The sequence below is a fragment of the Aethalodelphis obliquidens genome, unplaced genomic scaffold, assembly GCF_003676395.1.
Source record: "Aethalodelphis obliquidens isolate GAN/ISIS:26980383/991018 unplaced genomic scaffold, ASM367639v1 scaffold10, whole genome shotgun sequence".
Lineage (NCBI taxonomy): Eukaryota > Metazoa > Chordata > Mammalia > Artiodactyla > Delphinidae > Aethalodelphis > Aethalodelphis obliquidens.
In genome coordinates, this window is record NW_020837954.1 from 33365364 (window position 1) to 33391657 (window position 26294).

Genomic DNA, 26294 nt, shown 5'->3' on the forward strand with positions numbered 1-26294 from the left:
ACATAGATAATCCTAAAGATGCCAGGAGAAAACTACTAGAGCTAATCAATGAATTTGGTAACACTGCAGGATACAAAATTAATGCACAGAAATCTCTTGCATCCCTATACACTACCAACAAAAGATCTGAAAGAGAAATTAAGGAAACAATCCCATTCACCATTGCAACGAAAAGATAAAATACCTAGGAATAAACTTACCAAGGGAGGTAAAAGACTTGTACTCAGAAAACTATAAGACACTGATGAAAGAAATCAAAGATGACACAGATGGAGAGATATACCATGTTCTTGGATTGGAAGAATCAATATTGTGAAAATGACTATACTACCCAAAGCAATCTACAGATTCAGTGCAATCCCTATGAAATTACCAGTGGAATTTTTTTACAGAACTAGAACAAAATATCTAAAAATTTATATGGAGACACAAAGACCCCGAATAGCCAAAGCAGTCTTGAGGGAAAAAAACGGAGCAGGAGGAATCAGACTCCCTGACTTCAGACTGTACTAGAAAGCTATAGTAATCGAGACAATATTGTACTGGCACAAAAACAGAAACAGATCAATTGAACAGGATAGAAAGCCCAGAGATAAACCCACGCACCTATGGTCAACTAATCTATGACAAAGGAAGCAAGGATATACAATGGAGAAAAGACAGTCTCTTCAATAAGTGGTGCTGGGAAAACTGGACAGCTACATGTAAAAGAATGAAATTAGAACACTCCCTAACACCTTACACAAAAATAAACTCAAAATGAATTAGAGACCTAAATGTAAGACTGGACACTATAAAACTCTCAGAGGTAAACATAGGAAGAACACTCTTTGACATAAATCACAGCAAGATCTTTTTTGATCCATCTCCTAGGGTAATGGAAATAAAAACAAAAATAAACAAATGGGACCTAATGAAACTTCAAAGCTTTTGCACAGCAAAGGAAACCATAAACAAGATGAAAAGACAACCCTCAGAATGGGAGAAAATATTTGCAAGTAAATCAACAGACAAACGATTAATCTTCAAAATATATATAAACAGCTCTTGCAGCTCAATATTACAAACAACTGAATCCAAAAATGGGCAGAAGACCTAAACAGACATTTCTCCAAAGAAGAAATATAGATGGCCAAGAAGTACATGAAAAGCTGCTCAACATCACTAATTATTAGAGAAATGAAAATCAAAACTCAATGAGGTATCACTTCACACCAGTTAGAATGGGCATCATCAGAAAATCTGCAAACAACAAACGCTGGAGAGGGTGTGGAGAAAAGGGAACCCTCTTGCTCTGTTGGTGAGAATGTAAATTGATACAGCCACTATGGAGAACAGTATGGAGGTTCCTTTAAAACCTAAAACTAGAATTGCCATATGACCCAGTAATCCCACTACTGGGCATATACCCAGAGAAAATCATAATTCAAAAAGACACATGCACCCCAATGTTCATTGCAGCACTATTCACAATGGCCAGGTCATGGAAGCAACCTAAATGTCCATCGACAGACGAATGGATAAAGAAGATGTGGTACATATATACAATGGAATATTACTCAGCCATAAAAAGGAACGAAATTGGGTCATTTGTAGAGACGTGGATGGATCTAGAGCCTGTCATACAAAGTAAGTCAGAAAGAGAAAAACAAATATCGTACATTAACGCATGTATGTGGAACCTAGAAAAATGGTTCAGATGAGCCAGTCTGCAGGGCAGAAATAGAGACACAGATGTAGAGAACAAATGTATGGACACCAAGCGGGGAAAGTAGCAGGGGTGATGGGGGTAGTGGGATGAACTGGGAGATTGGGATTGATATGTATACACTAATATGTATAAAATAGATAACTAATAAGAACCTGCTGTATAAAAATAAAATAAAATTCAAAAATTAGAAAAAAATTGTGCAAGATATATGTTTTAGTTTTGAAATGTTTTGGAATACCACAGTAGACTAGGTGTTAACTAATTCTACTCTTCTCCCATTGTGGAAGTCCTTTTTACCACATTTGTAACAATGGTCAACTAACTTTTATGTGAATACCTGAATGAGTGTCAGTGAGCTCACTGTTTCATGAGGCGAATGGTTTCATTGTTGAACAACTCTAATTGGTACGGTTTTCCCTCACGTTTCATTCAAATCTCAGACCTTCTGGACTTTCCATTCACAGTTCGTTAGAGAAAAAAAGGAAGACTACTTCTTTCACAATGTTAGACCTCCAAATATTTGTGGATAGCTATTGTGTTCTTTTAAAGTTATCTCTTGGGTTTCCCTGGTGGCGCAGTGGTTGAGCATCTGCCTGCCGATGCAGGGGACACGGGTTCGTGCCCCGGTCCGGGAAGACCCCACATGCCGTGGAGCGGCTGGGCCCGTGAGCCATGGCCTCTGAGCCTGCGCGTCCGGAGCCTGTGCTCCGCAACGGGAGAGGCCACAACAGTGAGAGGCCCGCGTACCGCAAAAAAAAAAAAAAAAAAAAAAAAAAAGAGGTTAAAGTTATCTCTTTTCCAGAGTAATCATCCCCTGTGAAGCTGGGCTGTCACTCGCCATTACTGTCAGATTTCCAATAGTTCAATACCCGGTCATCTTTCTGACATTACTCCAGTATATAACTGCAGCTCTTAATATGTCAGACTCTGAAATTTAACACAGATATGGAATGACAATATGGAATATGAAACAACTATGGCCTCTTTTGATTTTGATTTATACTTCTATTAATAACATCTAAACTTGCATAGATTTTTAAAAATATGCCTCAGTACATTATTGACTCATATTTGGCTGTGATCAATTCATCAATTAAACCCCCTCGGGTATTTTTTACACAGCTACTGTTGTACCCTATCTCATCTTCCCTTCTTCCCATTCTATATTTGCAAAGTTGACTTTCCTAAATATAGAACTTTGCTTTCCCTGTCAGTTTCATTTTATTAATTTCAGTTCACAATTCTACATTACTCAAGATCACTTGATTCATTTTGAATATTGAGTTTTGCGGTCTTCTGAATGTGCTGTTGCTCTAAGCTATGTGTCACCTAGAACTCTGATGAGTATATTTGATTTGTCTTCACATAGTCATGTGAAATACTGAGATGGAAAGTCGTGGAGTCAAGGGCAGAGCCCTCTGTCACATTACTGCACCTTGCCCAGACGGATATTTGATGGATTAATGAACATCCCTAGGGTCTACTATTTCAACCTTCTAGAACTCTACCAGTTGTGCTATCACCTGGACCGTACATCTCCATTTTCTCCTCAAGGACACCAGGAAGACTTTTCTAGTACTCCTACTGAAATCCAAATTCTTGCTGGCTAGAGCAAGCTGTATGATCCCTCAGTTTAGTGATCACAGAACGATCTGAGTATTTACCTACATTTTTACTAATTCATTCTGGAACTTTGCTTGAAAGTAGGCATTCGATTCATCAAAAGGTAATTTCTAGAATCTGTTTTTCTCATTTGAAAATCAGGACAGCTCCTGCCCAATTTTAGACTGTTTTACCATCCTAGAATATAACTCACCTGGACGTGGAGAGTTGTATTCACTTGAGGCAGATTTCTTATTAAGTTTTCAGTTATTTAAAGCTTTAATTTCCTCTAAAATATTTATTTTACCTTTTTAAATTTGTCAGTCTTCAGAGCTGGAAAACTGAGACACAGGAAGGTTAAATGACCTGGACAGGTTCATCATCCACTCAGTATAGAGAAGGGAGGGGCACCAAGGTCTCCTGACCCAGTCTGGGACTGTCCTCCACACCTCTCGTGAACTGATCTCTAAGCGGTAGGAGGAGGATGATCATGATCATGATTATTGAATATTTATTGAGTGCTTCCTATGTCCAAGTAAGAGTAGTTTATAGATGTTATCTTTTCAATGTATAGATAAGGAAACAAGCTCAGGGAGTCAAATAACATGCATAATGAACTTATATAGCTGAAAAATGCCAGAAATGGACTCAAACTAGTCTGATTCCAAAGATCATGTTCTTAACCGTTTCACTAAAAGGGTGTGAGTTCTTTTGGTGGAGTTATTCTAGCATGGAATCAGAATTTCAGAGGCTGAAGGAGCCTTAGAGGTAAGATCCCACCAAGAAATCTCCTTCAAAATTTAGTGTCAGGCAAAACAGATTCTTTTGAAGAACTGCTGTTTCCTCCTTTCTGATAACAAGAACTACGTAACTTCCCCAGTTTCTCTTTTTGTTCTTAGCTTCCTTCCATTTCTGCCATGTGAGGACACAGAGAGAAGTCTGCAGCAGAACCTGACCATGCTGGCAAAGGCCCTCATTTTAGTAGCTCTCTGTTATCCCCTCCAGGTAAGACCAGTAGTTTCCTTATCTCCCTCATTTTAATATTTTATGCAACTTTATTGTCATCCTTATACTGTCTTATAGTTATTTCTTTACAGTTTTGTCTGCACCTAAAGGCTGAGAGCTCTGCTAGGATAGGATCATCTCATTCCTCTTTATACTCTGTGCCTGTTACATGTAGTTCCCATAAAATAATAAGTATGTCTTTTTTTGGAAGCAAGCAACCAATCAGTCAAATAAAAAATTAAGAGATGTGATTTGTTCAAGATCCTCAAACTAAGTATTGGACGACTGAGCACTGAAGCTTCTATCTTCCAGTTTCCAAGCTCCTATTCTGGTGTTCTTTGCTGTAGTTCCTAAACACAGTTCTAACTGCCAAAAAGGCACCTAGGGAGTTCATTAAAACATAGATTACAGGACCCTTATTCTAGGAGTTCTATTTCCATAAGTCTGTTGTACAGTTTGGGAATTCATATTTTTAACAGGTTCCCCAGGTTTAGTAAACACCAAGTTTCACATTATACCATGCTGCCATTTCTTAGTACAAAGTAATGAATATCCTCAATTTGTTGATTTTCATTAGGTATTAGTTGCATTTGTGTCCAAGTTGATAATTTCAGGCATTTTGAAATGTGCTACAGATCTGATACAGATCCAAATTCACCATGAATTTAAGAGGAAGAATATAAACAATACAGAGTAAAAAACAAAAATCTTTATATACTTCAGGAGAGAACTGTAACTGATGATATGCAAATCAAATAGCAGAGGAACTTTAAATTGCTTGTTTTTTTCTTATTTGTTTTGTTTTATACATCTTTTACTATGTAAAATACTCTCCTTGAATTCTGACCATCACCTAGGTCTAGCCACATGATTCTAAGATTACTAGAGAGAAAGTCTAGTTTTTTGAGACATGTATTTGTAGTTGAAGCCTAGGTCAGCTTTTGATTAAAACAAAATCTTGAGTAATAAGGACAACATAAAAACTATCATTTTAGATGAAGACATATCTAAAAACACTAATTTAAGAATTAAGAAAACTACTAAGTTAATGACCATATTAACTGTAGGTACTTATAACTGGAAGCTTTATCTCCTAATATATAAAGTAGCCATAAAGTAGAGTCTATTTAAGACTCAGGTTTGGAAAGCAATGCTGTTAATAAAATAAGCAAACACACACATCTGTTGAGTTGAAATGGTGTAATTTAAAATGTAACAAAAGTTCTAAAGATTAAAAAAAGTTTTGGGCTTCCCTGGTGGCGCAGTGGTTGAGAGTCTGCCTGCCGATGCAGGGGACACGGGTTCGTGCCCCGGTCCAGGAAGATCCCATATGCCGCGGAGCGGGTGGGCCCATGAGCCATGGTCGCTGAGCCTGTGCGTCCGGAGCCTGTGCTCCGCAGCGGGAGAGGCCACAGCAGTGAGAGGCCCGCGTACCGCGAAAAAAAAAAAAAAAGTTTTAAAAATAATTTCAATGGTTTAAAAAGTTAGTGATATTTACTGTTTAAAAATTGAAAATGTTAACTTAATTGTTTTTATTTTGATCAAACTGTTATAAATTAATTTCACTTTCCTGAATCAGGCTTCTTTCTTTCCTCCAACCCATCTTATTCCTGGACATGAGCCAGCCCCCAGATAGAGCTTAATATCATTCATTCATTAAAATTCATTTCATTATACCTGAAATAAACCACTGAAAGTTTTGTTTAATTGGAAGTTTTAAAATTCATACTTAATTTACGAAATAACATAATTGGGAAGGGTGTGAATATAAGCCTCAAATAAGTGAATGATCATAAATCAACCTATTATTTTCTTATCCTTTTATTATTCCTATCTAATCCAGTCAAACACCTGCCTAAGGTGGTCTCTCCTTTTTATAAATTGCACTGTGTAACTTACTTTGCCACAACAGCATTTATGTGAGTCCTCACAAGTCCCAGATATTGGTCAATCTGTGCCTACAAAGAGGAAGAAATCATGAGTACATCCAAGGTTCACAAGGTCAAAACTTAACATGAATGTTTGACATACATAGAACTTACCTGGTGCTTAACATACACTACAGGTAGAGTAAACATTGAAACCACAGCTGGGATGAAAAACAAATATAGTATTAAAATTGAGAGTTGTCAGTAAGAATAAGCTTATAGATACATTTTTATATAGTCATGTGATATTATAACATTATTTGCAGTAGCCAGCATTCTAGCTAAAAGATGGCAGGACTAGTTCATAAGGAAAACAAAAATATGCTGAAGCCTTCACGGATATTAAGTCATTATTCCTGGAATGAGGGAATGACCTCCTAAGAAGAAAATGAACTTCTACACATAAATGCCATTGAAGCAGATATATATTTGAAGCGAAATAAAACCAGTTACAGTTGAAGAAAACTTCAGATTAAGAAATTCATTATTACTATGTAATATACATTATACTCTTTAACTGAACTATGATGGTCGGGGAAATGCTCCGGACGCAGAGAATCTGGCATTTGTTGCTAGGAATCCATCCAAGCAAGCTAACAGCTAACAGCCTAGGAAGCTTTATGCTCACAGAACGTGTGAGGGGAGACATAACACACTTGTCTGTCCTTACCCATGAGCAGCAGGGTCAAGCCATTGAAGAGAGCGCCAACGTAAGTCAGGAGCCACATCAGGACTGCAAACTAAAGAATGAAATGATGATCAGAGCTTCTAAAACCATCGTGACAGATAAGAGTCTCATTTCATTGACTTCTTTAGATTAAAACTTGAGGCAAACTACGTCATGGTTTCAATAGAAAATGTAAGAGCATTTAAAGCTCATCACAGAATTACTGAAAGAGGATCCTGTCTTTACTTCTCTCCGAACCCTTTGGATCTCTTTGTTGTAAGATTTGAAGGACTCAATGAAATAATAATCTAGGGCAGGGGTCAGCAAACTGGCCATTGCCTGTTTTTGTATGGGCCCACAAGTTAAGAATGGATTTTACATTTTGTAATAGTCAAAGAAAATCAAAACAGGAATAACATTTTGTGATATGTGAAAATGATATGAAATTCAATTTTCAGTATTCATAAACAATGTTTTATTAGCACACAGCCACAGTTATTCATTTACATATTGTCTTTGGCTGCTTTCCTGCTATAAAGGCAAAGTTGAGTAGCTGCAACAAAGACTGTGTAGCCTGCAAAGCCTTAAATATTTACTATATGGCCCTTTATAGATAAGGTTTGCTGATCCCTATTCTAGCCCACAATTTTTACATTACAAATGTCAAGAGAAATGTCACCTTAAAAGCCCTACGGTAAGTAATTAAAATCTCCCTGCTATCTCTTCTTTAGTCTTCCAGTAAAGCACCTTGAGGGTTAAGGCCTCATCACTCACTTTCCTTCTGCTCTTTCTTCCTCAGTTATGGAGCAGCCCATGGGAGACCCCTCCCTGGTGTGTACAAAGTGCTCTGGGGGAACGGGGAACTCAAAACATCCTTGCCTGGGCTCCCACCCCTCTGCTCATGGCCCTGTTGAATCATGATTGATTGACCTTGGTTTTACATGTAAGCCACGGGGTGGTCATAGCAGCTTGTTCAAAGAAACCTGATGAGTTCAATGATGGCACCAGGAATAACACCCAAGTGCCCAAGGTCCTCTACCCTCAGGGGTTCAGTCTCACAGCCCACATGTCTTATTATTAGCAGAGTCCAGCATTTCAAAGAAAAAGCATATATATTTTTTACATTCCCTAAACTAGATTTTTATTTTTAAAATAATTTTAGGAAATTGAGGAATTGAAAATGGTAAGGAGAAGCAACCTGGGATATTGTAAAAAGTACAGAACTAGAAGCTGTGTGACCTGGGTTTGATCCCAGCTCTATCAGTGACTCACTTGGCAACCTCAGGCAAGTATCTTAATCTCTCTGAACCATAGTTCCAGCATCTGTAAAATGAGGGGATTAGACTGGATGAGCTCCATGGTACTGTACAGCTGGAGATTTTCTGACTCTAGAATATAATTAGCACTTGTTATTTTATTCTCCATTGTGTCGCAGTTTATAATGTTACACGGTTAGGGAAAATAAAACCAAGACCGTCAAACGGAACGCCTTAAGCAATCGTACTTTTAAGGAATCCACCAGGTCCTGGACAAGGAAGAGCCTTCTCAGTTCTTTAAGCGTGTTGTTCACATAGAATTGCAGGCAGTCTGTGTACTTCTGAATCTGCTCCTGAGACAGCGTGATCTCAAGCTCCAAGTAGGCCCTGTCAACAAAGGACCCCCACAGAGAACTCCATCAAAGGGAATTCTGAAACAGCAAAGTTTTCCTTTTCCAACCCTGAGGATAACAGCCCGGTCATCCTGAAGGATTCATGCCAGCCAGAAGGCTACAGGGCACCACACACACACACAGCCGGTGCATTGGGGAACACAGGAATCACGGCACTTAGTGGGGCACTCTGACTGCTTCTGTCTCCCATAGGCAACATTACAGTGTGAGCTGATAATTCAGAGCAACTGGCTGAGAACAGAGAAAAGTCAATCCAAACCAGCTCATTTGCTGAATTCTCTGTATATCTCTGGCCCACCAGGCAATTGTGAAAGTCTTCCTTTCTTCTGGCTGCATGAAGATGAATTGTCTTTTTAAATAACTGAGATATCTGAAAATCCTACCTGCCAATTATTATCTGTCATCAAAACTCTAAGATTTCATATTTAAATTCTGGAAAGTACTTTCAGGTTTTATCTAGAGAACTCTGAAAATGCAAGTGAGCTGCACCATATTAAAATGCTCACTGGTTCTAGTAAGAGTGGTATTTTTAGTAATTGCATTTTCCATTTGTTCAAATGGTTAATTTGAACTCTTGGGTAGATAAACTCTTCAAGTATATAAAAATCAATCCATCCTCCTGCTTTGGCCATTTCCCCCCTTCCCCAGGCCCATCCTCTCTCTCTCCTTCCCCCACTCTACGATGTTGTCTATTTTGAGGATATTTCTAGAGTTTTTAAAGTGCTCACCTAACTCTGAGGATTGAGAAGAAAAGAGTAAAACAGAATTTGGCTTGAGTTTTAGAGAATTTATGTTTATATGCTTGGCTTTTTAGAAAAAAATAGAAAAACTGATTTGTCTAGATAATATGTTTTGATTCAAAATGTACTGAGTTATATATTCCTTTTGCTGATAAAAACAATTCAGCCAAAGGGGTGTTTTACATTTTAAATGTCTCCTAATGGAAGATAAAGTAGTTGAGCTAATTACAGTTGGACTCTTGGTCCTACAGCTGGGTGGTTACAGAAGAAATAAGAGAAGTGAGAGATGAGTTCTCAGTGTAACTTGACAGGCTTGGATCCAAGAACATGGCAGAAACCAGCCTCTCTCAGATGGCTAAGGATAGGGGCTGGGGCAGGGCAGGACTCTAACAGTGTGGATACTGGTCACAGGCTAGGGTCACTGAAGTAGGCATAGTGTTCACCCTGGTAAAATGACACTCCACTTCTTCATTCTTCCCACTTTTGGGATGGGAACATGTGTAACCAAGTTATGGCCTAGAAAACCCATTAACTCTGCATTAGAAGAAGGCCAAATACATCCCAAGGGCGAGAAAGATCAGACTGTAACTGTGTTTGACACTGAGGCCAGGAACCAGAGGCTGGGAAGAGAAGTCTGAAACAGGGCATTTTCCCTTTTGTCAACAAGGCCCCATAACACAGGAGTCTTTTCCCTCTTTTAAGAGCCTGGTGCCCTGACGCCTTGATTCAGCTGACTGGTGAGGGTGAGCCAGGAAGAATTCAGAGGCATCCCCAGTGAATTACTGGGGCTGGCTCAGAAGCCATCATGCAGCAGTATCTACAGGTCTCATTCGGGATGCAGAAATATCCGTCAGTTCCAGGAGGTGAGGACACCTGTAGTGGGGCCTGCACTCTGGGGCCAGCACCAGGTGAGGGGGTGACTCTGACAGTCAGTGCTAAAATACCTGGGGCTTACAAGCTATACTCACAACTAAATTGGGGTGGAGTTGGGGAGCATGCAGCTGGAAGTGCTAACATCTCCCTCTGCCACATTTCATATATCCTCTTAATACACTGCCTTAAAAAAATCCTCCTCTTCAGTGTTCATTCTAGTTAGACTTCCCCTGTATAAAAATATGCAAGAGGGTGCATAATACTGTTCACGAACCTTGCATCCCTCAGAAGTTTGGCCCTTTGATTTTAAACTTCTGGAAAGAGCAGAGAAATAAAAATCCAAACACTCCAGTCCTGGCTCTGTGCTATTTACTGCCATGTGACTTTGGGTAAGTCACTTTACTTCTTAGAACCTCTGTTTTTCCATCTGTGAATAGGGATTATAATGTTCTGCCTTCTTCAGAGAGTTGGGAGGAATAATTGTTGAAACACTTCAAACTATAAAACATTGTATACATATAATGAATTATGATTATTATTAGTAATAATATAAAATTAATATTAAATATAAATTTAATGTTTTCACATTTCATAAATTAACACAAAAGAATTTATATTATATAAATTTAAATTAAAGATAAATATTTAATATTTAATTAGTAGTAATAAAGGGTTACTTTATTACTAACCCTTTATTACTACTAATAAATCAGTAAGGGTTAGAATAGAGATAAATGAGTTTGTTTTAGAAATTTAACAGAAACATTAGGTATTAAAAGAGAGAGAGCATTAAAGGAGACTCTATGAGGCCTGTTAGGTGTCAGAGAAGCACAACCCATAGTGCACAGGAGCTGAAATAGAGGCAGATGAAAGAGCCACATGAGAGGTGGGGCAAGGGCTGGTCTGGTGGGGGCACTCACTTGAAAGGGTGACCCTCGTCGGTTTTCTGCACAGCTTGTAAAACAGACTTGTAGATGCGGAAACTGATGGTGGCTGAGAGCGCAGCAAGGGCCAGGTAGGCCACGACACTCACAACGCTGAACTGGGTCAGGGAGAAGAGTAGCAGCAGGAAGCTCCCAAACACTATCCCCGTCTGCTTGATGTCCCTCCAGTACAGCAGGTCAATAGCTGTAGGGAGGAGACACACATAACACACACCAGTTAACACTGGCAGTACCACTGGGGGAGCTGTTGCAGCCCCTTCTGCAAAGCCACAGTTGCTACAGGTTCTCACCAGCTTTTGGATTCCTAAACACAGATGAATAGACACAGCGCTATTCCCAGAGCACTTACTGTCATCCCATTTTGCTTTGGAAGAATCTTTTCTATCCCTGAGGTCAATCAGTAAATTCACAGATAAGAATAGGCTGTTGAACCTCCAGTGACAATATCTCTCTGAGTGAATCTCAGTGGGCTACATCTGTACAGTGGCCTTAATTATGTGACTTTGAAACAAGATTGAAAATTCAGAGGACTCTGTGAAGTACCTGTTTGCTTCTTTTGGATGGCATTGATTGTACGCATCTTGATGCCCTGCTTACAATTCAGTGTCTCAATGGTGCCCCGTAGATGAGCACATCAGTCGTACACATGGCCCTGCTGCTGACAAGGGGCAGCAACAAGGAAAACAGAGGTTCTGGAGAAGTGGAACCTTCAGAAGCATGGCAGCAGGTCTGGGAGACCCCAGCTAATGCCAAAGGCTTCTGAATAGAGATATGGTCTGCCTCTAAAATGTGCAAAACTGAAGGGTTAGTAGCTTTCTCAAGAATACCTGGAATTTGGATTAAACCATTTTATAATCATATGATTTGTTCACTTACATTCTTGTGACTTAAAAAATCTGGAATACAAGCTTTAAAATCTACATCACACCTATCATTCAGTTATTTGCCTCTTTCAACTCAGAAACAAAAAATTAAATTCAAAAGACTAAAGCCATGGTGCTTCAAATATGATACAAAATGGAAATATTTTAAATATTCCAGTCACTAGATTATGAAAAAAGCATAGAAGACTTGTTGAAGAATGTATGCAAATTTATTCTTCAATTAGGCAAGTAACAAATGGTTTCTTTCTTTTCAGGCAGAGAAGAGTAATCTTTGGGAAGACATGACACAAGAAACCCCTGGGCCCCTGAGGGTAGATGACAGAAGTGGGAGAAGAAGGGATCTCCACAGAAGCCTTGCTCCCCCCTGGGTGTGAGTGGCTCTGGAGACAACAAATTGAGGTAAGCCTAGGCCTAAGTCTAGACCAGCAGGCCTAAAGGGCCCTGTGGGCTAGGAGCCTCTTAGTATTTATTCTGTTAAGTGTAGGGGAGTGGGGAAGGAGAATAAAAAGGAGACTAAAACATCACCATCACCTGCAGTGTTACCTCTTCCACATTTGCTCATTTATTCAGTATTTATTGAGCAAGTACTAAGTGCCATGCTTTGTGCTAAGTGCCAGGTATATCAAAATAAATGAACTGTTTAAAAAAGAAAACATATGTAAATAAATAAATTGTAATCTTCTGTTTTATGATGCCCACAGAGTCCCATGGCAGACACGTTTAGAAATAAACACATTATAAGACAGCATGATCTGTGCTATGGGGGTACACAGTGCTAGGGATGGTAGGCTTACCCATCTGAGATGATGTAAAGGGGCACGGAGACACTGCAAGTAGTTTTCAGGCAAAGAGGAGACAGAATTTACTATGTTCAAGTGAATCCCCACTTAACAAATTGCATAACACCTGTTAAAAATGATGTGGCCTCTAGAAAAAAACCTTCTGAATCTTTGGACCCCTGTTCAAAAAGCCCAAGAATGGCAGGCACCAGGTAGGGGCTTCACTAGAAGCAGCTGTGGGCATAGAACATTAACTGTTAACTAAGTAACGTTAGTTTGGTGTAGGGTAATTACACAACAGGTCTTTCAATCAACTTGATAAAATTGCTGGAGGTTTCTAATTGGGAAGTCAACAAAAGTTGTATCTTAAAACATCAATGGATGTTGATTCTGGGTACTTTGTGACATGATTCTCTACTTACAGATTCTGAAATGTTCAAAGCACTTTCAGATATTAGTTCATTTAAACCTCACAATAAACTCCATTACACAGGTGTATAATAGGCAAGGAAACTAGAAGTTAAGAAACTCGCATACTGACTATTTAATAGGAGAAACAAGATCAAACCCTAAGTTTGATGTTTTCAAAAAATGTTGCCGGGCTTCCCTGGTGGCACAGTGGTTGAGAGTCCACCTGCCGATACAGGGGACACGGGTTCGTGCCCCGGTCCAGGAAGATCCCACATGCCGCGGAGCAGCTGGGCCCGTGAGCCATGGCTGCTGAGCCTGCGCGTCCGGAGCCCATGCTCTGCAACGGGAGAGGCCACAACAGTGAGAGGCCCGCGTACCGCAAAAACAAAAAAAAACAAAAAAAAACCCAGTTGCCTCTCGCATGTTATGTGGTTGAATGTTAACTGTCCCCCAAAGTATGCAAAATTAATTTGGGGCAACTTGATTATATTTCAATCTGCTTCCAGAGCTAGATATTTATAGTGATTTTTTTTTTGGTAAGGGCAATCAAGTCATTATCAACAGTAAACAGTTATTGGTCATCTGTTTATTTAGTAAACACAGGAATGAAGAGGTCATAACATTTTGTTCCTGCTTTTATGTTAACTTAAGATCTAGATGGGAAGACTGAACATTCTTTTTTTTTTTTTAATGCTGCATCAATGCCAATATACCTTGTGTTGTCAGAGGTGGCAAAAGTTGAGTTCAAAGAAGGGACAGTACTGGAATTGATGAAAGAGGTTGTGGGATGGTTTGAGAATGTGGCTAACAATTTGTTAAGGAGATGGGGTGGATACAGGGAAATATTATGAAGGATTAGTTGACAAGAATGGTGACTAATTAGCTGTGGGAGAAAGGAGGAAGAACTAATTAAGGGTGAAAGCAACATTTCAAAGCTGGGTGACAGAGTGATTAATATCACTGACAAAAATAGGAAATCTGAGGGAGAACTGGTTTGGGAAAAAGCTAACACTTGTTTTTATACCTCCAGGTTCTGCTGTGATGACATCAAGCAGGGCATCTTGACACAGCCTGGGGCAGAGATGGGACAGGGATCACAAATGAGATGTAACTGACAATTACACACAATACTTATTAATTTTTTAGAGGCTTGGAAATAAAATGATTTCTTTTTATAGGCTTTGTCACAGTAGCCCTGAGTTAAAACGGACAGTAATAACCATGTGATATTCAGATGGATATGTACAGTAAAGAATTGGAAGTGCAGGAATGGCATTTAGCTAAGAGGGTTGAATATTTACATTTGGGTGTATTCTGAGTAGAAATGATGATTGAAGCCATGAAAGTAGAGAAAACCTCCAAGAGAGGAGAAACTAACAGATGTAATAAGGGATGAACCATAGTTAAGGATTCAAAGGATTGAGTAAAGCTGTAAAAGGAGTCCCGTCTGGGTATTAGAAAGGGTCCCACAAGAGTGTTGGTTAGGGCAGTCAAGAAGAAGGAAACTTCCAGAAGAAAGGGGTTGGCAGTAAAGAAGAAGGAACCTTTCAGAAGGGGTAGGCTACAGTGTGGAATGCGGTAGATGCAATGAGGGAAATGAGAAAGGACCACTGGTTTTGAAGACTGGGGAGTCACTCAGAACTGGGGGGAGAGTGGTGTTAGGTGCTGGTGAGGATGGAAGCCCTACTGTAAAGGTTTGGGTCAGTGGTGGGAAGTTCAAAGTAATAAAGAAGATAGAAAAGAAAATGGTAGTTTTGGGAGTAGCAACAAGCAAATCTTAAGGTTGAGCAAACCTGGGAATGTTAGTGAAAAGGGAGGAGTGAAGATCCCCGAAAAGAGGATTTATCAAAATCCTCTTGATAAATCCTGATCCTTATCAAAAAAAGATATTTGTTTGAGCAAAGTCTCAGAGAAGGTGGGGAAGGATGGGATCAGTCACAGCTCTTTCTTTTCAAAGAAGGAAAAAGAATGACAGGGTGGGGAAGGATGGAGAAACATTTCGTCAAAGTATTGGTGTGGCTACAGATATATGTTGAGGTGGATAGGGTATAATATCAAGTGGCTCGGGGTAGATTTATTCAAGTTTTCCCTGGAAAATGAGTCATGAGGTCCCCCTGAGACTGAGGAGAATAGGAGTAGAGCTTGAAGAGATTAGGAGAGGTCCAGACCTGCGCTGTTCAATATAGTAGTGATGAGTCACAGTAGCTACTGAGCACTTGCAATGTGGCTAGTCTCAATTAAAACATATTGCAAGTGTAAAGTACATGTCAGATTTCAGACTTAGTACAAAAAAGGACGTAAAAAAGTATCTCATTAATGCTTTTTATATTGATTTTCTGTTGTTGAAAGGCTAATACTCTAGATATGCTGGATTAAATACAGTGTATTATCAAAAGTAATTCTACCTGTTTCTTTTTACTTATTTTTTTAAATAAATTTATTTATTTATTTATTTTTGGCTGCATTGGGTCTTTGTTGCTGTGCATGGGCTTCTCTCTAGTTGCAGCAAGCGGGGGTTACTCTTTGTTGTGGTGCTTGGGCTGCTTGTTGCGCTGGCTTCTCTTGTTGCAAAGCACAGGCTCTAGGTACACGCGCTTCAGTAGTTGTGGCACGCGGGCTCAGTAGTTGTGGCTCTTGGGCTCTAGAGCGCAGGCTCAGTAGTTGTGGCGCACGGGCTTAGTTGCTCCGCGGCATGTGGTATCTTCCCGGACCAGGGCTCAAACCCATGTCTCCTGCATTGGCAGGCGGATTCTTAACCACTGCGCCACCAGGGAAGCCCTCTTTTTACTTTTTAATGTGACCACTAGAAAATTTTTAATTACATATGTGGTTCATATTATATTTCTATTGGACAGCGCTGATCTAGAAAAATACAGTAGGACTCAAAAAGAAATTAATAAAAGGGCTTCCAGGAAGTAAAGAGGGTTTGGTTAAAGTCAAGGATCTCTGTGGATCCAATCAACAGGGTTAGAGGTTGGGTGTTCTGATCTGTGGATTGTGGGGCTGGCCCAGATTTGTGAACTGGCATGGTTAGAGGAGTCAAAGATCCAAAAGGACAGAATTGAAATGAACAACCTTGGGCTCAGGCTGGGAATGACAAGCAGTGAAGACCTTTGGGAACTAACGCATTGGGAGAATGGCAAGGGCTGTGTGTGGCCTGAGTGCCGGCAAACAGCCTGAAGCCCTGATGATTCAGTGGGAAGGGTAGGAAGTGATGAAGTGTGATCACAGAAGAGAGTTTCTGTGTTCCCAAGCTGCTGTATAAATGCTGATTTTTCACATTTTAATTTTGCTTAGAGTGATGTAAACTTGTGTAGGAAGCTTTATAGTATCTGGTCCAGAAAAAATGGGTATTTGAATAAAGCTTCCTTAGAATCCAAGTAAAAACATAAGTATCTCTGTAACTGCGGCAAATTATCACAAGTAGCCTTTGGATACAGCAGTAGATAGCTTGTCTCTTTCAATATCCTCCTAATACAGGAAGGCTAGGTGAGAGTTTAAACAGCTGAGTACACATTCACTAAGCATACTCACTGGGACAGGTAAATTACTGTATTGCTTTGCCAATTATAAAAATTAAATTACTTTGCTAAAAACCAAGGAGCAATGCAATGAAATGGGAGATCCGTATGTTCTATCAATCTAATAAATAGACTGGGCTTGCTGAGCTCATTCTTGTCCCCAAACCACATGTGGGAGCACACTCTGCAGCCTGCCTGGGGCTGACTTAGCGGGGTGCACTGGCAAGATTTGGCAGATTTGAAGAATCCTAATCTCAAATGCTGAAATCAGTGCTACTCTCATTTCCATAATCCAGGCAAGAATAGAATAAAATAGAAGAGGTGATCCAAGGTTTGAATTAATACCTAAATGGAAATAAAATTCAATGTCAAGTTTCTAGAAAGAAAGCCCTTTGCTGCAGTCTAAAGTTTTTTGGATTGGGACATTATTTTAAATGTATTGAATTAAATGATCCAATAGTGACTCTAGCATTCAGAAAGTATACCAAAAATGTATGAATTGAAAAGACAGTGGTGCAGCTATTCATATTTTATTTATAAGGCAAAATGTGGGTAATATATAAAATGGCAATAAATTGTGCACAATTATCTACATTACTGCACCATATTCTTAAATGTATTTATTTATATTTCATCTTGGTCCAAAAAAGATTTCAGGCAGCATTGCACCACTTGCTATGTGACAAATTAATGCTACTTTTTCAAAGGCCAAGTCAGAAAAGAAAATGTGTGAAATTCCTGTTCACAAATGATATCAGCATTTCATCAAAAGAAGTGCTGAAAAATGATATGCTTTGACTTTTATGTTTACTTTTCAGCAAGCCTCCAATAATTTACTACCTTGTGAAAAGGATTACAAGGCTAGAAAACCCTCAGTTCTTTACAACTCAGTGTCTAAAGCAGTGATAGAAAAGTCCATTACTCTGATTTTTGTTAGGCAAATAAAATATCAGTACAAAAAGTTAACAATAATAGTAGTAACTTTTTCTACTTTATTCCCTCATTTTGCCATCAAACTAGAGAAACATAATGGAAATAGATGTAATAAAATACTTTAAACATACAGAGAGACCTTCAAAGATGACATGTTCTGGTCAACTAATCCATAAGTTTCATTTGCCATGAAACAGTCTCCTACATAAGGTAAAAATTTAAAAGGTAATCCAGGAGCCCTGAGCCCAGAGAGGAAATTGCTAGAAGGCACTTTTGTAGATAAGACTCTTGCAGTGATTCCATTTTCTAGGTCCTTCCTTCACATCTTTTAAATGCAGCCCATCTAACTGTCAAGAGAAAAATGCCAACATTATTTTCTAGACAGTTAAGTAATTCTGTGGATGTTCTGAAAGGGAATATATGTTAAGCCTGGTGCTCTGTGTAGAGAGTAAAAGAGCACAGCATTTAACCCACACAGATGATCTTCTACTCTAATCAGCTTTGGCAGAACAATGAGAAATGAAGGATTTTATTGCCAAAGCCACAGCTAGCAACAATCTCTGGGACTTTTATTCCATGGGAGACAAAAGCAAACATGTTCTTCTAATGACTACCCTTCAGATTAGACTGATGGCATAAACTACGTTTATACTCATGAAGGATTTACCATTTTCCTGGGTTTAACAGCTGAATGTGATTCCTGTTTGCTAGTTCTAGCTACTAGGACCATATTCCATGCTGTGAAATTAACACAATGATGCTTAAGCCATTGTCACCTTGGTAGAGTAGGCCTGGCCAGGAAATGAACCAGTAGGGCCCAGTATTTAAGACTGGGTGGTCAGCCTCTCCTGCTAAACCTCCAGCAAATAGGCTCGTTTAGGATTAAAGGAAGACACGGCCATATGGAGAGAAAGACAGGCTTTGGGCACATGGTAGTTGAGGGAGGCACATAGAAAGATTTTCAAGGTATTGAATAATGAATGTCTTTGTGTGCTTTTTCTTTCTTCAATAAGCTTTCTGACTGGATCAAAACACAAAACTGTTCATTGGTTGGTTTGTATGTCATAATTAGCCACAAATTCTTAAGTCTGGGCCATACCTTCTTAAAATCCATCATTGTATTGGAATAGAAGGTAGACTGCTGTTGGTTCTCTCGTTTTTAAAGAATATATTTTAAAATTTTGACAAAGACCATAATGGCTAAAATATTTCTTGAACTAAAAAGATATATAAGACGAGGAAAAGGAATGATCTCTCACGGTAACTTCGTTCTGTTCAATAAAATATTATGTCCTTCCTGACCCTTATTATCACTATATTTGATCTGCAGTTTGGTGAAATGATTCTGAAGGCAGGAGATAAAATATGACTACATGTGAAGTATGCCCATTGTGAAATGGGTGTAACTGCAATAAATTCTAAACATAAAAACCTATTACATTTGTACTTTTTCTTATTTTCTTTTGATTTTTTAATTTTTGTCTGTGTTTTTTTTTTAAACTTCTTTATTGGAGTATAATTGCTTCACAATGTTGTGTTAGTTTCTGCTGTATAACAAAGGGAATGTATCAGCTGTATGTGTACATATATCCCCATATCCCCTCCTTCTTGCTCTCCCTCCCACCCTCCTTATCCCACCCTCCCTATCCCACCCCTCTAGGTGGTCACAAAGCATCCAGCTGATCTCCGTGTGCTATGCAGCCGCTTACCACTAGCTGTCTATTTTATATTTGGTAGCGTATATATATCAGTGCTACTCTCTCACTTCATCCCAGCTTACTCCCCCTCCCCGTGTTCTCAAGTCCATTCTCTACTTTTCATTTGTTCAACATTGAACAACATTGTTCACCAGTTTGGGCAAAGAACTTGTAAGTAATGCTTGAATTATTTCCCCCCTTTGGCAACACAAGAAATAAGGAAGAATTTAAGGATTTTATCTTGTGAAACGGTAAGATAATTGCTCAGATTTAAGTTTATAGCTCAAACATACTTGGGGGAAATAGTACTCTATACTTCTAAGTTCTAAAACTCCTAACAATTTTATTTTCTTATTTGAAATATATGCTATAAATTTAGAATACAATTATAACGATCAAGGTTTTAATGTAGTTAGTATTATCTATCACATAGGCAGAAGATGGCTTTTAAAGAATTATTAATGTCACATTCTTAGCTTTCAAATTGTGAGCTTAATTATAAGGTAGTCATGTTTCTTTTAATGGCTGTGTGTACTTTCATAAGAACTGAAAAGGTGACAATATGTAAATATTAATACATGGTCAAATATGCACGCCACTTAGGACATCAGGTTGAGAAGGATGGGAAATCTGGTGGTGATGTAAATTTAATTAGCTTTCATTAGATTCTAGAATTCTATTTTAAGTGAACTTAAAATAGATCAATTCACAGATTCTGTTCCTGAATTTATTAATTATTCTAAAGAGGAAAAACAATTGAGTAAAGAATATAATTTCAAATACTATAAGAAGAAAGTGGGAGGGAGGTAAGGCATCATTTTAAAAATGATGAAGAAGGAAGGGCCTGCAGAAGACAGAAGATTTCATCCAACCCTTATTGATGTATGGTAATCATAATTAATGCTTTCGTGATGGCATATCAGGAATATTATTGTTTTTAATGAAAGAAATATTAGTTCATGGAACTATGAGAAAAACCATAGATGTGAAGATATGGATTTAGCATGGCATTTCTGTCAATCTTTCTCATCCATGGTGGCTCTTCCTTTAAAAAAAAAAAAAAAAGGGCTTCCCTGGTGGCGCAGTGGTTGAGAGTCCGCCTGCCGATGCAAGGGACGTGGGTTCGTGCCCCAGTCCAGGAGGATTCCACGTGCCACGGAGCGGCTGGGCCCGTGGGCCGTGGCCGCTGGGCCTGTGCTCCGCAGCCTGTGCTCCGCAGCGGGAGAGGCCACAGCAGTGAGAGGCCCACGTACCACAAAAAAAAAAAAAAAAAGACACTGCAGAGAGTCCATCTGTACAGTCTAAAACCACAACATGTAATAAAAAATGATTCTAACCTATTGATATTTATCATAGTCTTTTTCTTAATTTTAGTAAGGAATAGCTCGTAATGTAAAGAAACATATATATTTGAAGTTCAGCAATTCTTTCATGTCAGTTTCTCCCATTAAATTATTTTAAATACTTTTTGAGATATGTACAATCTTGTTTAATAAAAGCTGTTTTTGTTCCCTACCTAGTTCTACAGATTCATTTTATATGGTATACACATATTGGAAGATATTCAGCAAATACTAACATTAATTAACTCTAGCTGGTAGGACTTTGGGTGATTTGTGGCTTTCATTTGAAACTCTTTGTAGAAATGGAAATTTTCATAATGTGCATGTATTGTTTTTAGAAAACAAGTAAGGCCATTATTCTACCCCCAAATTTTGAAATATTCCCTTATAAAGATTCTCTTGAAAATGAAAATACATTGTGAAAAAGGAGAATTTTATTTTTCAATGGAGTGATACCTACGTACGTTTGGTATATTATCTGTACAATGAGAGTTTTGTTTCGTTAAAAAAAAATCCCTAGATCCTCTGCTAAGCCAGTTTTCCCATCAGACCTCATTACAATCTGCAGAGAGGGAGTTTGTAAATGAAATTATTTATGCTGTAATGTTTGTACAAGTATTCTGATAACACTGAATCCAAGTAAAATGCTCTTTTTGATAAAAGGTGGGATTGGTCTGCCTTTATGTCTGTGTGATAAACTGTCTTTATTAAATGCCATTTTCAAAATACAAGCATTTCTTTCAATTCCTGTGGCTACAACAGACATTTCTTCTGTGTATTTGGGGAGGCTTGGCCATTTTGAACTAGCACCTTTGAGAACAGACTACCCTCAAGAGTGTTTCCACAGAGAACTGTAGGCCAGCATAAAATTTTCAAAATATTTTATTTTCTAACAAAATCAGAAACATGTAAGATTATATTCCTGGAAAGTGTTTCACCCTTCACTATTTTACAGGCAGGGGAACCTGTAAGTACAAAATGCTGCCACGTGCAGTAAAGTGGGAGCTGACCACTAGCCTCAGCCCCCCACATTGCCAAGTGTCCTGCCCATGAACTTGTCATGTACAGCGATATCTGGAAAACAGCAATGTTTGGAGCACAAGTGAAATGGTATGGATAAGTGGCTCTAGTCAAACTTTGTTCCCCTGCCTTAGTACCATTTGGATTCAGGTAGTATAGTAAAGTGGTTAAAAGTGTAGGTTTGGGGATCAGATTGCTCTGCGTTTGGGACCCACCTAAGTCTTAGGGCAAATTACTGGCCATCTCAGCCTTAAAATCCTCAGTTTCGTCCTCTATAAAATGAGAGTAACACAATAATCTCAGGAAGATATGAGATTAAGATATGTAACAAGAGTTTAGGACAATGACCAACACATGGATAATACTGATGGAGAATTTTTTTTTTTTGCGGTACGCGGGCCTCTCACTGTTGTGGCCTCTCCCGTTGTGGAGCACAGGCTCTGAACACGCAGGCTCAGCGGCCATGGCTCACGGGCCCAGCCGCTCCGTGGCATGTGGGACCTTCCCGGACCGGGGCACGAACCCGTGTCCCCTGCATCGGCAGGCGGACTCTCAACCACTGCGCCACCAGGGAAGCCCTGATGGAGAATTTTTAATGATGAGTTGATGATAGGGATGATGACAACAATGGCATAAATTGGTCAAGATCACTGCCTCAACTGCTCAATTTTGCTTTGGCTTTAAAGAGGTAACCTGTGTGAAAATATCTTTGAAGGTGAAAGGAGAGTTCACTTTCTGTAACTCAGAATTAGTGAAAGAAGTAGTGAGCGTTGAGATAGGAAGAGTTCTGGATTCGCGGCCAGAGTCACCTTTTCATTACTCAACTTGCCACTTATCGAAAAACTCTGGGCAAGTCACTTAACCTCTTTGAACCTCATGTTGTTCAAGAGTAAACTGAAAAGCTCAAATGAGAAGATGTTTGGCAAAATGAAAACTATGTAAATGTGACGGGTTATTAACACCCCCCATTACCTAGATAATTCACATTTTTAGAAAAACCATTGAGGAAGAAGCCATCTACTTCGGAGGCAGATGGTAAAACAGCAAGAATCAAGGGACTCCGGGGTCAGACAGCCCTAGGCTTGAATCCAGCCTCTGGCATCACCAGCTGTGTGCCTTGGCAGAAGCCTCAGTTCATCACCTGTAAAATGGGATAATAAAACTCACACACCATAGGATTCATGAAGATTAAATGCAATGATGCGAGTATATCACTCAGTAAAAGTGCCCAATAAATGTCAATATTAAATAATACTACTACTTAGTAATCTGAAGATTGCCATGTTTTATTAGGTTATTGTCTTATTTCATCTTCACTGAGTAGATTGGGCTTTGGTTTATTAACCAATTGGGTATGAGTATCATTTTTTTAAACTGGGAACAGAATGTGTGTAATGTAGTATAATGTGGAATTTAGTCTCTCTTTAAACATTCTTTTCTACAGCTAAAATCATATATATTAGTAAAATAAATATAAGGTTCCTTTTGCATGTATACTACAGTTTTTAGGATGCATTGTATTAGTTTCAGTACAGTCTTCATGACATATCCAATGGGCTGCAAATTTCTCCATGGAACTGTTTAACATGGAGGAAACAGAAACTCACTTTTATTCCTTTTCCAAGCAAAACTTTCACTTCTTAATACCTTCAGAGGACATTATCAACAATGTTAATACTTACTTCTTTTAACTGCATTCACAGCTGCTCCTTGATCACACCCATTTCATCATTTGTATACTAGACCTTGCTCTGCTGGTCTATGGATTGGGCTAAGAATTATTACACATGAGTGGCTTCAACCCTGATTATGTATTAAATTCACTTGAGGAGCTTTTGAAACATACTGATGCTTGGCTCAACTGAATCAGAACCTCTAGGGGTGGGGCGCAGGCATCCTTCATGGTTTTTTAACACTTCCCAGGTGATACTAATATACAGCCAGTGTTAAGAACAACTGTTTTTGATAGTGAGGGAACTAAAATGAAGATACACTGAAAATGCTAAACAAGAATCTTACTGTAGATTTTAGTTTAGGTGAAAGTTCTCCTAGTAGGGAGAAACAGGAATAATTTACTTATTATTTCTCTTTTATACCTATAAACCCACCCACCCAGTTATTAGTTAATTTTCAGGATAATGGCTTTGTTCTATTTGACAAAAGGAAATCAATGGTACTGAACATTATCAAAGGTCACAGAGTAGGAAAGACCCTCAATGATCCTGAATCAATCTTCATAAGCAGCTGTATAGTGGAAATGAAAACGATTGTCTTCAATGGACAAATTATGGCATTTTGTGTTATTTTCTGATTATAAATGTCCACATTTTTTAACCTCCCCCCCAGTGAGAATGTCAACTGAGGCAATAGGACTGTGATGAAATAGTGTCTTACATCTTATACAAATAAGTCAGAAAATCTGCCACTTTTGGTACTTACTTTTGGTAAGAATAGAGGAAATCCATAAGCATAGTCTAAAAACCAAGTTTGTTATGTCCAACTAAACTTGGTATTCTTTCAAGCCATAGATGTATGCTGAGTGTGTATACGGAATAAACTGGCTGAGTCTAAACACATAACAAGAATGAAATGTTACCAAGAATTTTCACAGCTGCCTCCTGTATAAAACATATGCTAGTTCATGTAGTTGACATCATTCTCTAAAATTATGCCCCCTGAATGGCCATACATTTCTTATTTCCTGGCATTTAAATTTATTAGGTTCATTTACTTTTGACAGTTGTATTTCCAATAGGCCCACATAATTTGAACTAGACTATTGTATTTTATGTCTTAGCCGCCCAACCAACAAATAAGAGACAGAGAAAATATGTTCTTAATTCTGAGGTTCATGTTTACTTTTTCTTTGCTTAAAAGATTTACCAAAGAAAAACTCCTTGGGGCATTAAAGATTAAAAGACATCCCATTCTTTCTATGATATAACATTACAAGAGGAAGATGCCAGGTTTAAAAAAAAAAATCAGCTCCTGCTCCAGTGTATTCTTGGCCCCCTGAGGGATGCTGCAACCCTGCAGGTTAAGTCAAACGCACCTTCTTCAGAACCATATTTGTTAAATATTAAAAGACACTTCATATTACAAACATCCAAGTTTACAACACATAATTCTTTCAAAGTCTCTCTTTCTCCTAGTAATCTCACACTGAGCAAGATGAAGGAGAGAATTTTAATGTAACAAAGGAGAGATGGAGATGTGTGAAGTATGAGGCTGAATAAAAATGGCTGAAAAGCAATCCAAGCAAGGCTGGAGGGTGGCCACACCCAGTGCTAATATGGACTGTTTCAAAATAAATCTGTTATACCAGAGGGCAACTGGCACTGTTTTTTAATTTCCCTCCATTTGCTCCACATATACCCATTATTAATAAACAGTAGTTACAGGTTACCCCAATGAAAGACAAAAAAACCCTGAAATATTTCAAAGTGAATCATCCTAATATGTGTCTACGCCATCATATTTTCAGGATTTCGAGAGCTATTCTGCATTTCCAGTTTCCTTTGTGTGACCACAAATAATAAGCCTAAAATGGGTGTGTCCCTCTTAAAAGGATGCACTACAGCCTTCTCAGCTAATGGTTCTACCAGGAGATTTCAACCTTTAGGCATAAATTAAATGCACTGGGATGCATGGAACAATAAGAAAGCATTTTAACTCCGGGAATAAGAAGAGATTAAACAAGTACTGAACGATTAAAGGATCCCAAAAGAGCTCCAGGAGGAGGCAAAAGATGCATTATTTAAAATACTGGCGTGACAACAAGAAAACAAAGGGGTGGGGGTGGGGGATTTTTTAAAAAAGACAGGACAAGGGGAAAACCCCACAAAAATCAAACATCATCCACTTTGATTTTTGACAGAACAAGTTTACTCCCCCCATCAGAAAGCTCTTGGGTATAAAGCATGCATAGGTCCCACAGGTGAAATGATGCACAATGGCCGAGTCTGGGTCCCGGCGCTCCCGTGCGCCGCAGGCATGCACAACTGAAATAAAGAGAATACCCTGACTTTTCCAGTTGCTCCAAACACAGTCCATCTTCGTGGAATCGGCGGTGGCCTGCATCGTGCGCGCTTTAGGGGCTCGCCGTTGCTGTCCCCGGGGCCGCTGAGCGAGCACTGAGGCGTCGGTGCCCCGGCTGCAGCGCTGCTCGCGGTGGCCGCGGCTGCAGACAGACTGAGGCTGAACCAGCCGGCGTGCGCCGCGAGGGGCGGGCGCGTCGCGGGCACCGCAGTCTCCGAGGCAGCGAATCAGCGCGGCGCGGTGCCGGTCGGCCTGTGCGCTCGGGGATGCGGGCGCCGCTAGAGGCGAGAGCGTAGGCTCGCTGCCCGAGAGATGGTGAAGCCGGTTCTTACCCGGAAGGCACAAAAGCTGACCGGGGGGTGGGAAGTTTGGGAGAAAGAGGAGAAAGGGCCAAGGGTAGGGATGAGAGTACAACACTTGGGCAGTTTCTGGGACTTCCTGCCTGGCATGGCATGGTGCTTTTTCTAGAAATGTCTTAGAAACCCATGAAACTTGTTGGATAAGACATAGTTGATGGCAGTACAAATCT

The 26294-nt window shown here is 39.3% G+C and overlaps 1 protein-coding gene and 1 long non-coding RNA gene across 4 annotated transcripts in view; one reads left to right on the forward strand and one right to left on the reverse strand.

The window, feature by feature from the left end:
- The window catches only part of RTN1 (reticulon 1), a 246872-nt gene that overhangs the window by 7065 nt on the left and 213513 nt on the right, over window positions 1–26294 (reverse strand). For 2 of the 3 annotated variants that reach the window (XM_027111397.1, XM_027111396.1), the window contains exons 4-8: window positions 11116–11323; window positions 8418–8556; window positions 6917–6986; window positions 6361–6407; window positions 6218–6276 (exon numbers count right to left, since the gene is read on the reverse strand). In XM_027111397.1, coding sequence (XP_026967198.1) covers window positions 6218–6276; window positions 6361–6407; window positions 6917–6986; window positions 8418–8556; window positions 11116–11323 — 523 coding nt within the window. Of the gene's footprint in view, window positions 1–6217; window positions 6277–6360; window positions 6408–6916; window positions 6987–8417; window positions 8557–11115; window positions 11324–25746; window positions 26070–26294 lie in introns of those variants that run through there. The other variant, XM_027111398.1, reaches the window with a different exon arrangement.
- Window positions 12284–14388, forward strand: LOC113622817 (uncharacterized). Its single transcript, XR_003433669.1, has 2 exons — window positions 12284–12422; window positions 14244–14388. It is a non-coding gene; the product is annotated as an uncharacterized LOC113622817 (long non-coding RNA).